Source organism: Xenopus laevis, chromosome 9_10L (assembly GCF_017654675.1).
Source record: "Xenopus laevis strain J_2021 chromosome 9_10L, Xenopus_laevis_v10.1, whole genome shotgun sequence".
Classification (NCBI taxonomy): domain Eukaryota; kingdom Metazoa; phylum Chordata; class Amphibia; order Anura; family Pipidae; genus Xenopus; species Xenopus laevis.
The window spans coordinates 36102835-36120166 of NC_054387.1; the positions used below are offsets into that span (position 1 = coordinate 36102835).

Below are 17332 nucleotides of genomic sequence, written 5' to 3' on the forward strand. Positions count from 1 at the left end.
CCCTGCCAGCCCCTCTTGGAATGAGCATTGCCTAACACAGGCAGAGCTCTATTCAAGGGGCTAACTGCAGGTTTCTGTGTTCCAAAATGTACCATGTATCTGATCAAGTATCTAAAAACCCGAGTTCCCTTAGGAATTCAGTGGGCTGAATTCCAAACACAAGCAGGAAGCAGAGAAGAAGGGAGAACTGCAACTAGTAAAGCAACACTTTTGGTATAACTGCCAATTTATTTTGTCATGTGTCTTATATTAGACATTTGCTCTAATCCTAGGGTTAAGTCTAGAACAGGGATCCCCAACCTTTTAAACCCATGAGCAACATTCACAGTAAAAGGAGTTGGGGGAGCAACACAAGCATGAAAAATTTTCTTGGGCTGCCAAATAAGTGCTGTGATTGGCCATTTGGTAGCCCCTATGTGGATTATCAATCTACATTGAGGCTCTGTTTGGCAGTACATTTGTTTTTTATTCAGCCAAAACTTGCCTCCAAGCCTGGAATTCAAAAACAAGCACCTGCTTTGAGACCACTGGGAGCAACATCCAAGGGGTTGGAGAGCAACATGTTGCTCACAAGCTAGTGGTTGGGGATCACTGGTCTCAGTGCAAGATGTTTTTCCAAGGAAAAAGGAAGCAGAGACCGTCAAATGAGTATAACATGAAATACAATTTGCCCACACACATTTATAAACAATTTTGGCATTTAAGAAAATTTACTTTTGCAAAATTATACAACATTACACATTGTTCTCATTTATAAGTAGACAATTTCCTGTTACAATGCTGGAGGTTGCATCCCTCAATAGCATTTTTTACAACTGCAAATAGAAAAAGATACATAGGGTAGAACAAATAATATGCCTGAAATGTTTTTGCAAGGGATTTAGTATAAAGTGGTTGCTCTATATTTGGCATGTTAAAAACCTAGGCATCTACTGTTACAGTATGTGATATTGATTGGCTGAGATTATTATATAAGCTCCATGTTGGTTTTTTAGGAAAGTTAGAAGAGTCCTTCATTGCTAAAGTGGTTACTGTCCCTCTGTTTACTTTTGTACAACACCGTGTTTCTTGGCAGGGGGTCGGGCACCACCCAATGACCAAAATTTTGCTCTGATTGATAAAAATCTGATTGATTTTTAGGACCATCCTTCAGTCCATGGCTGAAGTGTCCAACAGAAAAAAAGATAAATCATTTTTTCATGGAGGTTAAGAACCCTGGGGGATGATATTGGATCTTGAGAATCCTAACAAGAAGGTTTCAGATAGAGTCATTGGTCCCCATTGTTGTTGTTGCTGAGACAGTTGGAGCTGGGCGATATTTTTCAATGACTTCTCGAAGACTCTTGGAGAAGTGCAAATCCCCACCAATAAGGATAAAACCCTGAAAAAGATTGTTATAGGATTTTAGATCTCATTGAAGTCTATAAATGAAGAACAGGCCTACGTCCAGCATAGCTGCTACTTACAGCATGGTGAGTTGTAGTCTCTCGTGTAAAATCCAGTCCTTCTGGTAGTGGGATTTGAACACCACGCTTTGTTCTCTCTGGAACGAAAAAGACAAAGCTTTAGAGAAGAGATCCATCTTCTTCAGGCTGAGCTTATTGGACGGACACTTACCATTAAGAACAGGCATGACAGTGAGCTGTAAAAGTGTTTTTAAAAAGGACTGCAGTGGGATGAGCTGTGGAGAAGGGCATGATTATTATTGACTTCTTGACTAACACAAAAATAACATACTCTGGAATTAAAGTCATACTCACTGCCAAGGATTCTAGTGCTGACTTGTTGGAGAATATCCGGAATCTGCCAGAAATAAAGGAACTAATTAATACCAGCTAATAGACATGAGTCATAGTCATGAAGGGCGAGTTCAGTAAATGCAAACATCTGGAGGGTCAAAGAGAATGACTGACTAGACCACAACCTAAGGTAACCCAATAAACCAGCTGAGTTATAGGCTATATCACCTACTTTATATATAACAGGGCACATTTACTTAGGGTCAAATATCGAGGGTTAATTAACCCTCGATATTCGACTGTCGAAGTTAAATCCTTAGAATTCGATATTTGAAGTAGAAGGATTTAACTTCGACAGTCGAATATTGAGGGTTAATTTACCGCAATTCGTTCAATCGAACGATCGAAGGAAAAATCGTTCGATCGAAGGACTTTAATCCATTAATCGAACGATTTTCCTTCGACCAAAAATTTGTTAGAAAGCCTATGGGGACCTTCCCCATAGGCTAACATTGAGGTTCGGTAGGTTTTACTTGTCAAAGTAGGGGGTCAAAGTTTTTTTTAAAGAGACAGGATCAGACTATCGAATGGTCGAATGGTCGAATAGTCGAACGATTTTTAGTTCGAATCATTCGATTCGTAGTCGAAGGTCGAAGTAGCCCAAAAAATCATTCGAAATTCGAAGTTTTTTTTATTCTATTCCTTCACTCAAGCTAAGTAAATGTGCCCCACCCTGTATATTGCACAAAATATAAAAGTGGTCATACCCATCTCATCTTCAAACCTTTACTAAAAGTATATAATGAAGGTAAAGTGGGCTATGTTACCTTTTAAGGTCCAGGTGAACCTGCAAGGTCTTCTTTTTCAGAGTGACTTTTGCACTGAGGCGTGATTCCTTAAATACAAATTAAATATATTCAACTATTTTACCTGTGTTGCAGGCTACCAGGCTTCTATTGATGAATTACACCAGCAGGTATTTTAGTGGGTTCCATAGCTATTGTCACAGAATAAAGAGATTAACATACCATGGTCAGGCTGCTCAGCTGCACAGGTGGTAGGTCCTTTGGTATGAGGAAGATATTTATAATTGCATTGACAGAGACGCTGGTTCCAGAGGGTTTGATTGTAAAGCGTGGCGGGGATAAGACACGTAACTCCATCTTCATTGGGGAATCAGCCACCGAAGGATCCTAACGTAGGGTACAAACACTGTTAGAGAGATGCTTTATGGAGATTGTATTTTTTATTTTATTTTATTCAATAGCTGGTGACAGGTTATCAGAGCACAGAAGTGGACATGGATATGGGCAGTTGTATACATAATGCCCTCTCCACAACATTTTTAATAGACATTAAAACAGTTGGGTATAGACTAGGGAATATATTGAACACAAAACTGTGAATCATGGACCCAGGCTGAAGTCCCAAGAGGGTGAAATGTTGAAATTGGATTTATAGCAGTGTTACAGCAGAATGTTTTTTACTATATCTATAATTTTGGTATGAACCTGACCAGATGCTGGGCCACAAAGGTGGACTTGAACTATTAAAGTCTGAAGGCCAGTGATATAGCATTATGTATGAAATTATTAGTATTTAAGCATTAGTACCACTCATATAGCAAAATTACAAGTAACGACAATATAGGATAGGGTAAAAGAAAAAGAGCAGTTCTACACAGTTTCTTACCAGCAACATTAGGCTTCCAAAGTATGAAGTGCGCAGCAAAACATCCATGTCTTTGGGCATCTAAGAAAATAAATCTCTGTGTTACCAATGAAATCCACAATGCAAATATATTTATCTGCTGACAAGAAGGCCCATACATGGGTGAGCTGTTGAGTCTGCCAATTATCCACTTGCTCTCCAACCACATCAGGGTTCAGATATGGTTTGCCAAAACCTGTGGTGCATTTAAATTTTGAAAAATGCAGAACCTTGGATACTGTATACGTCACTCCCACTGTCTTTCAGGGTGTCTGGCCACAAGTGTTAGGATATTATAACAAGAGAGGAGAGATAAGAAGCCTATAGGGGCAAGTTATGGCCATTAGAAACAGAACTCTCCATTACTAGGAACAAGACACCACATACTGTAAATATGTCATTATAATATACTGTATAGTATCAAGAAGACCCAACCAAAGGAGTGTGTGGATAACTATTGGGTTCTGACCTATAGGTTGAGAATCCCTGTATGCTGTACACAGTCAAGATTTGGAGACAGAAGGTTTATCTATTGAGAGCCACATAGTTGTGACTACTGACCATGCAGTACCTGGTGCTACTAAACATACCTGGTCAGCTGCAATTTCCAGGCTCAGCACATTAGAGTAGAAATATGCATGCATTCCAGAATCAAAGAAATACTCTGACAGTGCTATGTACACCATGCGTTCTTTTTCCTTGATGTGTAATGCCGGTGACATATTGGGAATGGTCTCATTTTCTGCAGAAAGCGAGAAGAACATGCCCTGCAAATAAAGGAAGAGTGTCAGCCACCAGCAAAGGGAATAGTCGGGTGAAATATTACAGCTACTCTTCCTACCTTAAAGTCCATATCCAAACTGTCTTCAGACACATCTGGGTCACTCATGAGGGAATAATCAATTCCTATATAATCATCCACTGGATTGCGTACTGAAAATAAAATACTGGAAAATATAAATGTTCTGCAAGGGTGACCCAAGGTTAGACCCTACTATGTGCACTTTCACCCTCAGCTAACACCACCCAGAGTCCAGCAACTCACCTGGCACCGTGTGTAGCAATGAGTTCAACAACACAAGGCCGGCATGCTTGAGCGCTGGACAGATCTGTAGCATAAAGAGACCACAAAAAAGCAGGAGGGCTGCTGTCTGTTAAATTGTATTATTGGTGAAAACACATGCAACAGATGTGGATCTTTGAGTAAGAAATCGGTATTGAGTTCAAGGCGTGGGTTGTTGGTCATTTCTTATTAAAACTTTATTTTTATTCAACACTCGCAACAGGCACATCGGTTTGTATGTTCTTAATATTCAGCCACTGTGGCCATTTTTCTAACTTTGCATATAAATGTAATATAATAGGGACTTTGTTTTTTTTATGCGTTTGACCATAATTGTTTAATAACAGGGCAATCCCGTCTGGGCATCTTCTTGGACATTGATCTGTAGTTTAAAACTTTTTTAAAGTTTTTGGGGGTGAGATACCAATCACGATATACTTTATAAACATTGTCTTGGTTTTTTCCCATTTGTTTTCATCTAAAGATTCATACAATTTTTGCTCTCATTTGAGCATTTGCTTGGGTTTTTCCATTTTACTCTCAGAGAAGGTCTGCATAAAGGATAAGTGCACAGATGGTCAAAGAAGAATGAATCTGGATATGATTGTCCCAAAGTCTGTGTAGCAAAATGTTTAAGTTGCTGAAATCTATAGTGTTCCCTGTTCAGTACAGTTATGGGACCTGCTATCCAGAATGCTCGGGACCTGGGGTTTTCTCAATAAGGACCTTTCTGTAATATGGCTCTCTATTCCTTAACTCTACTAAAAATCATTTAAATATCAAATAAAGCCAACAGGACTGTTTTTACTCCAATAAGGATTAATTATGTGAGTTGGGATCAAGTACAAGGTACTGTTTTAGTATTACTTAGAAAAAGGTAATAATTTCTAAAAAAAAAGATGGCCTTCCCCTAATTCTGATCTTTCGGGATAACTTATCCCATACCTGTATATGTTGCTTTGTATGTAGATATGTCCAGGTCGGTGGTAGTTTCTAATCGTCCTCCATAGCATTAGGGCAATTTAACTACAAAGTACTAATATGCTAGTATCAACAAAGGGGGAGCCAAAATAAAAATACATTTGTAAGTTAATGATAGAGCAGTACTGGAAATTATGGGTTGCTGAAGGAGGTAATTTTAGAGAAAAACTGGTCTGAACACAACTAACATGTAATGGTCTGTTAGAATTCTAGTGCTAAACAGATGGCCACAGGGTTGAATACATATGAATAGATCAGTTCTGGGATACGTCTAAAAGGAAATTACCAGGTATGCACAATATAAATCTATCATTAGAAAGAAAATGCCCAGACAGGACAGTGTCCATGAAACAACAAAAGATGGTAATGCCAAGTGTCAAAATTCTGCTGAAGGACAATAACGCTATAGCAATATTGAGATTAAAAAGCGTGCAAGCATTAACACTAGTCATGACTGTTAGTACTAAAGCTGCAAAGGGAAGTGTTCCAATGTATCACTATTAGATTATCAAGTAAAACGCTGAGTGTAAGGTATTTAAGGATAATTTTAGGCCCACCTACCTGCTGGTTTATGAGGTATCTCATTCCTGTAGTTATGAAAGTACCAAGAAATTCATAAACCCTCCTACAATGAGAGCGTGGAATTATTCAGGAGGGGAATGGAACAAAGAATGAGGGGATGAGGTAGCATAAAAACAAACATTGGAATTTGAATGCAAACGGATGAATAGGATATTGTGTGTACAGAAACATATACCTGGTTCATGGGGTCATACATTTTTAAACCAGTTCTAAGTGTAAGAGTTTTAAAATACAAGTGAGAATAATGTATAATAATTGTGCTTGGAAAAGCATATCCACTGTAGATGCCCACCACATGGCAACCATAGGCTTTAATAAGTGTGTTAGGTATTACGTTACTCATGATGGCTCATAATGAAGAACTCTTTGGGCATGAATGTGTTTGCAATGTTTACTTGTGAGTATAACAGGGAAGGTGCTTGTAGGGAATATGGTAGACTAGAGATTCGTTGTCATAGGGAGATGGGTTGAAACAAAAGAAGAAAAATGAAAATAATAAATAGAAAGACTTGGTATAATACCAGTTGGAATGATATCTCTAGGGATAGAATGTTCCATCATACTCACTTGAGGGTTCCACTGAATCCAGCATGCATTCTCTCAATAGAGGCATCACAAGTCATATTGGTAATCTTCAGCCGCCCCAGCTTATCCCTGGCAAGATCCAGTTTTGTCTTGATGTGCACCCCTTCAGCAGAGGCGTTAATGATCCCAACATCATAACTGAAAAAGAACAAATACAAATATGTCAACCATTGTCTATTTTAGTTCTATGGAACAAAGCCTTCCATTGTGAAAGTTATGTATTGCCTGGGAGAAGCTTATAGAACTGCTTTATAAAAATGAATTCCCATAATTTTATGTAAACATGAAAAGCCTCAGGAGGAGACAATTATATAGCGTGAGAATACTTACAAGAGCCAATAGAGAAGCTTGCGCTGGAAGGTCAGACTGATAGACGCGTTGTTAATATCCAACACCAACTGTTTGTGTGGCTGGAACCGCAACTCTGAGAGAGCCATATGCAGATGGGTCACACGCACACTGAAACAGACAACGTAAGAGGTGCTCTCTTTGGTCAAGGATGTCATTTACTGGCCCAGATATGATATACAAAATATTCTCCTCACTTGTTGATGCTGTAGCTGAAGCTCCCCTCTTTTCCACTCAGGTCTGGAATGGTGATATTCTCAAGTTCTTCTTCCACAAACCTCAGTCCCTCCTGTTTTACTGGGTACAACAAAAAGTCACTCATTACATGATCATTTTTGTACAACAACCTGAACCCAGCCCAACCTGCTCCTGATGAACACAAGAAAGGCAGGCAGAGCCATGACAACCGACTGGGCACATTGACCAGACCTGCCCATGGAACATCAAATGGTCAAAAAGCTTAAAGGGATACTGTCATGGGAAAAAATTTTTTTTATTGCAAAACACATCAGTAAATAGTGCTGCTCCGTCAAAATTCTGCACTGAAATCTGTTTCTCTAAAGAACAAACAGATATTTTTATATTTAATTTTGAAATCTGACATGGGGCTAGACATATTGTCAGTTTCCCAGCTGCCCCCAGTCATGTGACTTATGCTCTGATAAACTTCAGTCACTCTTTACTACTGTACTGCAAGTTGGCGTGATATCACCCCCCTCCCATCAGTTTAACAACAGAACAATGGGAAGGTAACCAGATAGCAGCTCCCTAACACAAGATAACAGCTGCCTGGTAGATCTAAGAACAGCACTTAATAGTAAAAACCCATGTCCCACTGAGACACATTCAGTTACATTGAGTAGGAGAAACAACAGCCTGCCAGAAAGCAGTTCCATCCTAAAGGCTCTTTCTGAAAAATGACCAGGCAAAATGACCGGAGATGGCGCCTACACACCAATATTATAAATAAAAAAAAAATACACTTGCAGGTTTAGGAATTTAATTTTATATTGTAGAGTTAATTATTTGCAGTGTAAACTGTATAATTTAGAAATAAAAACTACATCATAAAAATCATGACAGAATCCATTTAATTATATCTTCAAATATTCTTTATGTTTGTCCACCAATTGTAAATTGTATTTCTTGAGAGCAAGGGTCTAAATATTTAGTTAATATGTCAATAATTAATATTCAAATTGAACCCTACATAAACATCAGTTATTACTAATACTGTATGTCCACTTTTCCTAATACTTACCAAATTGCAGCCCCTTGGAGGTGATCCTGATTCTGCAGCCAGGATTCTGCAAGCTTGATGCCAGTGCCATGGCAAGAACGGAAAGGAAAATGAAGACGTTTGATGGTGCCATTGTTCTTCACTAGAGGGGAGAAAAGGTGAGACTTAACATTATACACAGATTTCCGTGATCAGTGCTAGTGATGATCTAAACTGTCCTCTTTCTCTTCACCAAATATTTGCCAAATTTCAATGCTTCGTAAAATGCATTAAAGTCAATAAGCATTTTTGACCATGTAACTTTTTTTTCCCACTGCAACTTTTTTACAGAGAAACCTGGCATATAATAACACTACAGGAATGTGCAGAGGCATTAAAACTATATATATAGTGTATGCTGCTATAGTGGCTAATCTATCTAAGCTTTTTAAATGTTTTCAAGCTGCAACGGCCAGCAGTTATGCAGAATCTTAAGGCTGACTATTCCTGATCTATGCTTTGCTTATTTTGTTGTTTTTAAAGCCTGGAGCTAATTTATGTGCCTCTCTTAATGGAATTAAACGCTCGGTTTTGTGATTTACAGCTTGCTGAGATGCATGATTAACACAATTGATAAGTCAGTAAGTAATATACTTTTTAATTTTCTAAGAAGTGAGTGGACTCCCCTCTTTAATAGACTACATGTTCGCTTGTACTCTCAAAATATATATTGTACCAATATACCTCAGTAAAAGAATAGCTAAAAGAGAGAGTTGAACAGTACTCCTTCCAAACACTTTAAAGTAACTTTAATATTTACATGAAGCATTGAAAGGGTTTGGAAGGAGCACTGTTCAACTCTCTTTTAGCTATTCAATAAGTAATATAATTGTCTGAAGTAAAAGTGGGTGCATTTGGAACTGGGTGCAGGGGGGCAGGTATTTTGGGACTTGTACAAAAATACCTTTCTTCACCTGCATGTACTTCCCAGTTACTAAACATTATGGGGCACATTTACTAAGGATCGAATTTTGAATTTAAAAAATCTAATTTGATACGAATTTGATCGAATTTTTTTCGATCGAAAACGGCCGTTCGAAGTCGAACGATTTTACAAAAAAATACTTTGACTACTCAAAACTTAGCCAAAAATCTCAGAAAGTTTATAGGAGGTCCCCCATAGGCTAAACAGCAATTTGACAGGTTTAAGGTTACGAAGTGTCGACTTCAAAGTTTTTCGAATGGTTGAATTTGTGAAGTATTTTCAATTTGAATCGAATTTTGGCTTTGATGGTCGAAGATACCCTTGCTGGTGGTTAAGACTGGTAAAAGGGGCAGTGAAGAGGTGCATGATGATGTCAGGGCAGTCATAATGACGTTGAGGGGTTAGCTATGATGTGGGGGTTAGATTAATGGGTCACCTAGATGCAATAGCAGGATTTTAGGCCAGTTTTCAAACCAGGTTTCAAACCGTTATCCAGAAAGCTCCGAATTACAAAACAGTCATCTCCAATGGACTCCATTTTATCCAAATAATCAAAATTTTTAAAAATGTCCTTTTTCTCTGTAATAATAAAACAGTACATTGTACTTGATCCAAATGAAAATATAATGAATTGTTATTGGAAGCAAAACTAGCCTTTTGGGTTTATCTAATGTTTTCATGATTTTCTAGTAGACTTAAGGTATGAAGATCCAAATAAGATTTATTGCTCTGTATCCAGAAAATCTCAGGTCCCATAACCATAGAATGCTTTGAACCAGACAGCCCCTTCATCAACCATATGGGTTGCAACCCTAGTTTGGGCCTCTGTATATTATTTTGAATCCAATTCCAGACCTACACTTTGGACATAACCAAAATCTGTTACAGGCAGAGCTGGTTATTGGACAGGTCTGGAATACTCATGGGAAGCAAGGTCACACAGGACAGTGTATTTTGCTTACTGTTATTCTCTTAAAGAACCCCCCTGCAGCCAAACATCTCCTATGCTATGTTAAAGGTGGCCATCCTTGGCTTGATCCATACAGTGCAGTTTTCATTAGCCCTTCAACCAATGGATCGATACAGAAGAAAATTCTCTGTCAGGTGGATAATACTTAATCTACGACAGTGATCCTCAACTAGTAGCTTGCGAACAACATGGTGCTCACAAATCCCTTGGATGTTGCTCCCAGTGACATCAAAGCAGGTGCTGATTTTCGAATTCCAGGCTTGGAAGCAAGTTTTGGTTGTATAAAAACCAGGTGTACTGCCAAACAGAGCCTCCTACAAAATAGCCAATCACAGCCCTTATATATCATGCTTGTGTTACTCCCCATCTCTTTTTACACTTGAATGTGGCTCACAGGTGAAAAAGGTTAGGGACCCATAATCTAGGATCACAAAATTATCTGTTAGAATGGTCAACATACACGCCCAGATGACTGAACAGTATGGTCAAAATTGTCCAAACTGCCCAAAGAAATCTAAGTGTGTATGGTTTGCTTCAGAAGCTTTGTTCATAAACATGACTTTAGTAGACTCTGTACATCAATCCAGCTCCCCAAATAAAGCTGCCCAACCTAACTGAAAATAGTCCTTGGACTGATAAAAACAGCACAAATATCTTAAATATTCTATTGAGACAGACACCACATTTAACTTATCTTTATGGAATTGTAAACAGCCTGCAGCTGAACATTGGATACAGAACTTCTTAAAAGCGGCTAGAAATATGCTTAGGGCCCTTGAGGCTCAAACATGTGGCTTTTAAAATGCATCCAATGCATATGTATGATGGGGGAGCTTAAAATCTGGCAATCCTGATGTATGTTATATATGAACATCTGTGCTTTTAGGCCAGAACACATCTGAGAAACTCAACAAGCATGAGACCATTGCAGTTACAGATGCTAATTAAAAGGCATTTTAATGGTAGTCAGCTATTTGTCTGTATAGCCAGATAAACTATTTTTTAAACTAGAAAAAAAAATTGATATTGCAGTACAAATGCTATTCAACACAACTATCTTTTCATTAAGTGTAAACTCTTCCATGAAAGCCATATGGCATCTTTAAGTCTTACAATACAGGCCCTCTGTGATGTCATAACACAACACAACAACATTAGCAGTACACTTAGGTGTGAGAAGAAAGTTTGCTAGCCCACAAAACAAACAATGGGCACATAGGCAAGACTAAAACTACAGGCTGAGACAGTAACCCCTTATGTAGATAAAGCAAAAGGAAAATCAATGCACATTTAAACCAATATCCCCATTGGTAAAATCCATAGGTAAATATAAATTAGTCGAAGGTGTCATAACCTTTTGATAAATCTGATTAAGGCTTATGTTAAGGAAGCTGCTTCTTGTGACTGTTAAAAGTGTGTTTCATTGTATCTATGGTCTGGAGGGGGGGTATTACAGATTAAATTGCTCCACAGAAAACAACAAAAAAACTCTTTTTGGAAAGCTGCATGATGCAGCTACAAATCTGTGTGCTGTTCTTGTTGGCTGGGCAATCTTTCCTGTGCGGATTCTGAGGACAAGCGTAAACTGAGCTAATTAAACCAAGCCATTGATGTAATGTGAAACATAAAAAGTTAAACCGAGCAGCTTTGGGAGAGAAATTACTGTTCCTGAGCACACCCTCTAATTACTTTTTTCTTGGCTACATTTGCACATGAAAAACAAAAAACATTTTCGAGAATAGTTCCCCCCCCTTCTCAGCTTAGATGATCAGGTTGTTTGTACCTAGGAAAAACTGCCAATCAACACGTGAATTAATTTTTCTTAATGGGATAAGGCACATACTGCATTTATTTTAAGGCAGGGGTCCCCAACCTTTTTTTTACTTATGAGCCACATTTAAATGTAAAAAAGAGTTGGAGAGCAAGCATGAAAAAGTCATGGGAATGTCAATTAAGATTTGTCATTGGCTGTTTGGTATCCCCTATATGGACTGGCAGCCTATAGGAGACTCTGTTTGCCAGTACTCTTGGTGTTTATACAACTAAACTTGCCTCCAAGCCAGGAATTCAAAAATAAGCACCTGGTTTGAGGCCACTGGGAGCAACATCCAAGGGGTTGGTGAGCTCGCAAGCTACTGGTTGGGGACCAAAGTAACAGCAACAAAATCTCAAGATTCTTAAAAACACTAAAGGCATGCAATATTATATACATGTAAAAGGTGCCCATATACATTTACTGTATGCTATAATGAATTCTGTACTACAGGTCACTCTGTGGTGTGTTTGGTGCATCTAGATGGGAGACATTTGTTCAGGGTCCCTCTTAGCTCATAACATGGTTAAATTTAGAAAATATGATTGAAAATGTAACAAACAGATGGAAGCTCTATTTTTCATTTTACAAAATATTCTGATTTTTTTCACTATTTATATCTGAGAAATACTGATAATAATTGGGAGGAAGAGAAAGGAAAAATTCCATATTTTGGTATTACTATATAGCACAGGTATGTCTGACTGAGCAACCTCTGATTTAATTTAGAGTACAGAGTTAAATGAGGTTCTGTTGAAATGATGAACCCAAAAAGTCAGAAAACTTGTCTCCTGGAATCCCAAATTATCAAGAAGATTATGGTGGGGCATAGATTAGGCTGTAGGGTTCATGGTGGGGCACAGGTGAGGTTATATAGTTCATGGTGGGGCAAAGGTGAGGCTTTATGGTTCATGGTGGAGCAAAGGTAAGGCTGTATGGCTCATGGTCGGGCAAAGGTTACACTGTATGGTTCATGGTAGGAGAAAGGTTAGATTGTACGTTTCATGGTAGGGGAAAGGTTAGACTGTACGGTTCATGGTAGGAGAAAGGTTAGACTGTACGGTTCATTGTAGGGCAAAGCTGAGACTGTACGGTTCGTGGTGGGCAAAAGGTAAGGCTGTATGGTTCATGGTAGGGGAAAGGTTAGCCTGTAGGGTAAGGTGAGGTATTTTTCTCAGTGAGGCATTTATTAAGCTGTGTGTTATGAGTAATGTTTATTTCCTCATAACATCTCTGGCTTTCATGTCTGTGATTAATCTCTCAGATTGAGGATAATTGCTTTGATTTCCGAGCTAGGGATTAGTCCTCTCAGTTTTAGGCAAATCATCCCGAAATTGGAGTTTTTAGTAGTTATTAGTGACCTGCTACATGCAGCCATTCTCTCTGGTTCACCTAGAGTCAAGTCATTATAAATGGGCACCAATCTAAGGGCGATAATGATGGATTTAGATTAGTATGAACGATAAAACAGACACTCCAAAGAAGTCTGTCAATGTGACATCCACTCAATAATATGGCCAAATGAACTTGCCTCATTCTAGATACAGAGGCTCCCCTTCCCATACAAGCCCCCATTCTCCTGAACATTCTATTCTTGCCACCCCACTCCCTGCTCATATCTGTCCCCTGTCACTCACTCATAAATAACAGATAATAAAGCAATGAAATACCTGCTCCACTTCAGAGGTTGCAGAGAAGACCTGCGTCTTGGTGCAGCTCAAATCTCACGCAGCTGTCACAGCCAGCACAGAGTTCAGCATTAGAGAGCAGAAGCAGCAGTCTGCAGAGCTTTATATACAGAGCACATACACTCACCCCACCATGTGCAGTCCCTCCTCCTGCCCAGAGACCACACAGCTGGCTATGGAAGTGCTCCTGGGCTGCACACAGCAATTAGCACTGGTGTATATGACTGTACAGCATACACTAATGTGTGGGTTATCACACAAGGGAAAACACATTGCAACTCATTGCACTAACAAATACACACAGAAAGCACAATCAGTCGTCTTAGATTTGGGCACAAGCCAAGAAATGTAGCAAATAGAGATTTATACTGATTAATCACCGTCACACATAATGATGTATAGTACAGGCAGAGTCCGGCATGTGCTCTACGTTCAGATCATTTGTAGTGAACATGCCTCTTCCCATATGTGCTGAGCTGCAACTCCCATGATATGATTTAGCCACTGCTGCCAGCAGACCACCCCAATTTAAAAACCCTAGAATTAAAACTGCGAAGAATTCGTAAAAAGAATAAATATTTTTTTCTCTTTTTTTTTCAGAACAGAAATTTACTAGAGGTTCCCAAACTGTGGGGCTGGTACTCCAGTACTGTAGGTACAGGTACAATATGTGGGTCCAAATGGAGTGGGACTTGCAGGGTAGTGGGTGGGTTTGGGGCAGATAGTGGATGGGGGTTTGTTATAATGGGGCAAAGCTGTAATTGATCAGGGGCATTACCATTAGGAAACAAGGGTTGCTACCTTTTCCGGAAAAAAATACCGGCCTTCCTATCGATTTATCTTTTTTCTCTATTAACATTAGGATCAACCATTTTTTTACTGCCATTGACTACCTCCCAGGATGACTGGTGTGCTAATAACTGGGGCACCATGGGCAGGGCAGTACTTAGGTTCAGTGCCTACAATTGCCTTCTCCTGCACCTTCAGCCTTTGATCAGCACTGAACATCCAATTGCAGATTGCCCCGAATTGCCAGTTGGCACTGCAAGTATCTGAGTATATGAGCTTTTTACGATATAGACACCCAAGAGCTACCCCACTAAAGCTGTTGCCCTAGGCATAGTAAATATGGCCCTGCACCTAGTGTAGTAGTGGAGCTCCATGATTACTGATGGCGACCTGTCAGCACCTACATAAACTATTACTTTCCAACTCATGCCCTATTTTATATGTGAAAGGTGTTCATTCTATACTCCAGAGAGCCATGAATGGCATTTAACTGTTTTCCCAGTTTATGGCTTATCGGTTATTTGCTAGGTAAGCATTTAACAGTACATTTTGAGTTACTGGACCTTTAACTTGATCCGACATATCTTGCATTGTTTACCATTTCCTTTTCACAGGATGCCAACAGCAGCCCCTTGCTCTGCAGAACAGGAAATGAAATAACACAAAAGAAAATGTGTAGTCAGCTAGGAAGAAACCCAAAGCAATTTGTCTGTTATGGTTAGTGACAGGGCAGTGCTTGTTTATAGACGAACATGCCCCCTGTCCTTTCTGATAACTTCAGAGAAGGAGCTGTCAGGTGGGATTTTTTAATTGTCAGGTTGGGTTAGGGTAGTTTAGGATCAGGCAGAGCACCTTCAGTGATGAATATTAAATTAAGAGAAGCCTGGGCAATGACTGTGTAGAGCCTGTTAGGCATGGGGTGATAAAAGCAGAAAATCTGAGATTTAGGTATATAGAATACAAGTTACTCATTCAAGCAAATTGAATATATTTTGCCTTTAAATATCCACCTCTTTTGTTCTGAAGCCTCTTAGTAAGAGTTAATGTTTTGCAGGTACACAGTGTTACAGTGAGGGGAAGTAGTGGGATTATGGGGCAGTTGAGACAGGGCAATGTACAATGTATAGCAAGTAGAGGAATTGTGCAGTGGATGTGCTGGGTTAGGTTTAGTGTTTGAAGCCAGTAAAGAGATTTGTAACATGGTTAAGCAGACGTGAAGTGGAGGGGATAAGCCGAGCTGCTGTGTTTTGGAGAGAGGATTGCTTGAATGGGAAACATTTTGCTGGGATGTCATCTGAACATATTTGGGAATGTGTTCCTAGTGTTCAGTAATTTAGGGCTCATATTCCCTTTAGGGTAAGGCCATACGAGGAGATTCGGGGAGATTTTGTCGTCTGGCGACTAATCATCTCGTGTTTTGAGCGACTATTTCCCTGAACTGCCTCAGCGTTTTCCCCCATAGGCTACAAAGAAAAGTCGCCTGCGCTAATGCACACGCGACGATGCGTTTTGTGAGGCAACTTTAGGCGACTATTGAAAACGCATCGCCGCGTGTGCATTAGCGCAGGGGGCTTTTCTTTGTAGCCTATGGGGAAAAACGCTGAGGCAGTTCGGGGAGATAGTCGCTCAAAAGACGAGGCGATTAGTCGCCAGGCGACAAAATCTCCTCGTGTGGACTAGCCCTTACAGTTCAACCCTATAGAGGCATTTTACCTAAACCCAGGGTGCAAGTATAGCCTGGGGAATACTGCACGTTCAGCCAAGCACTGGATTAAAAATCCAGTGATCAATGCAGGGAGCATCATTGGGGGTTGCACTTGCCATAGAGCGGGTGGAAAGAATGGGATCCCTTTGAGGTCTGTGCCCTCTGCCACTCTTTATCTATCTATCCCACTCTGCTTTCATGATATAAACAGATCCAATGCTACTGCCATGAACCATATATATATATATATATATATATATATATATATATATATATATATATATATATATATACTGTATAATATACAGTATATTAATTCCATTTGCCATTATGAACTGACCATATTGGACAACCATTTAAAAGTCAAGTATAGGACAGGCTCATCTTTATTTTCAGAATGTTTCCTTTAAGAAAGTGTTTTGAATGATGAAAGACTGCTTTGAATAGATAGTAAGTGCATTTAAAGTAACCTCAAACCTATTAAAAAACAACACAACCTTAAAACCATTACAAAATGTTTGGGGTAAATAGAACATTTAAGCTGAGCAGTATGCAGGGATGAGAACACTGGAAACTATGGAATGTTTAATGTTTACAATAGGTTATGCCCTATATGTTGATAAAGACAAATAAACAAGGGTTAAATTGCTTTACAACAGTACTGAATGGATAAGAGCAAGCTCACAGACTGTTACATCTATCAAGCATATGAAGCAAATGCTTAGCCCACCCCCTGTTTGCTTTTTAAGTTCCAAATGCGTCAGAGATAAGTGGTTTATCGTCATTTCAGAGAATGTTTGGGCCTTGGCCCTGGCTTGCTTACAAAACACCCCTGTAAATAGTACTGCTGTAACATCTGGAGGTGCATGTACTATAAATGAAAAGAGAGAGCCTAATGAACAGTACTGCATTTGGGTTGGTTTTTAAGAAGACTGCAGAGAGATGATTATCCCTGAGCCACAAAATCAGGAATTCAGAATGGCTTCTGTACCTGGCACGTGCCTCATTGCTGCTGATTCAAATGCCCAGGGCTACTGTCAATAAGTTGGGCTTGGGGACCAGCTCACATTATACAGTTTATATACCATGTAAAATATATATATAATTAAGCTCTTTTACTCCTATTAACACAAGAGAACCCTGGGTATATGCATC

At 39.3% G+C, this 17332-nt stretch overlaps 1 protein-coding gene across 1 annotated transcript; it reads right to left on the bottom strand.

Annotated features, from left to right (window-relative positions):
• Window positions 1–645: 645 nt before the first annotated feature.
• Window positions 646–13773, bottom strand: pltp.L (phospholipid transfer protein L homeolog). The gene is made up of 16 exons (XM_018235180.2): window positions 13666–13773; window positions 8270–8390; window positions 7206–7305; window positions 6991–7119; window positions 6643–6798; window positions 6055–6118; window positions 4495–4558; window positions 4291–4382; window positions 4040–4216; window positions 3432–3491; window positions 2768–2932; window positions 2567–2634; window positions 1761–1803; window positions 1618–1681; window positions 1467–1543; window positions 646–1381 (listed from the first exon to the last, which is right to left on the bottom strand). Exons 2-16 carry the CDS (start codon window positions 8379–8381, stop codon window positions 1259–1261), a joined length of 1494 nt encoding a protein of 497 aa, XP_018090669.1. The 5' UTR covers window positions 8382–8390; window positions 13666–13773; the 3' UTR covers window positions 646–1258.
• Window positions 13774–17332: the final 3559 nt, after the last annotated feature.

Bases quoted from the DNA above. Each gene is read 5' to 3' on its own strand.
- pltp.L (XM_018235180.2), bottom strand. From the start codon at position 8,381: ATGGCACCATCAAACGTCTTCATTTTCCTTTCCGTTCTTGCCATGGCA. The intron at 3,492-4,039 runs GTATGTTTAGTA...TTATTTTCTTAG, and splicing joins TGGAAATTGCAGCTGACCAG to ATGCCCAAAGACATGGATGT. The intron at 1,682-1,760 runs GTGAGTATGACT...CCTTCTCCACAG, and splicing joins CAGCACTAGAATCCTTGGCA to CTCATCCCACTGCAGTCCTT.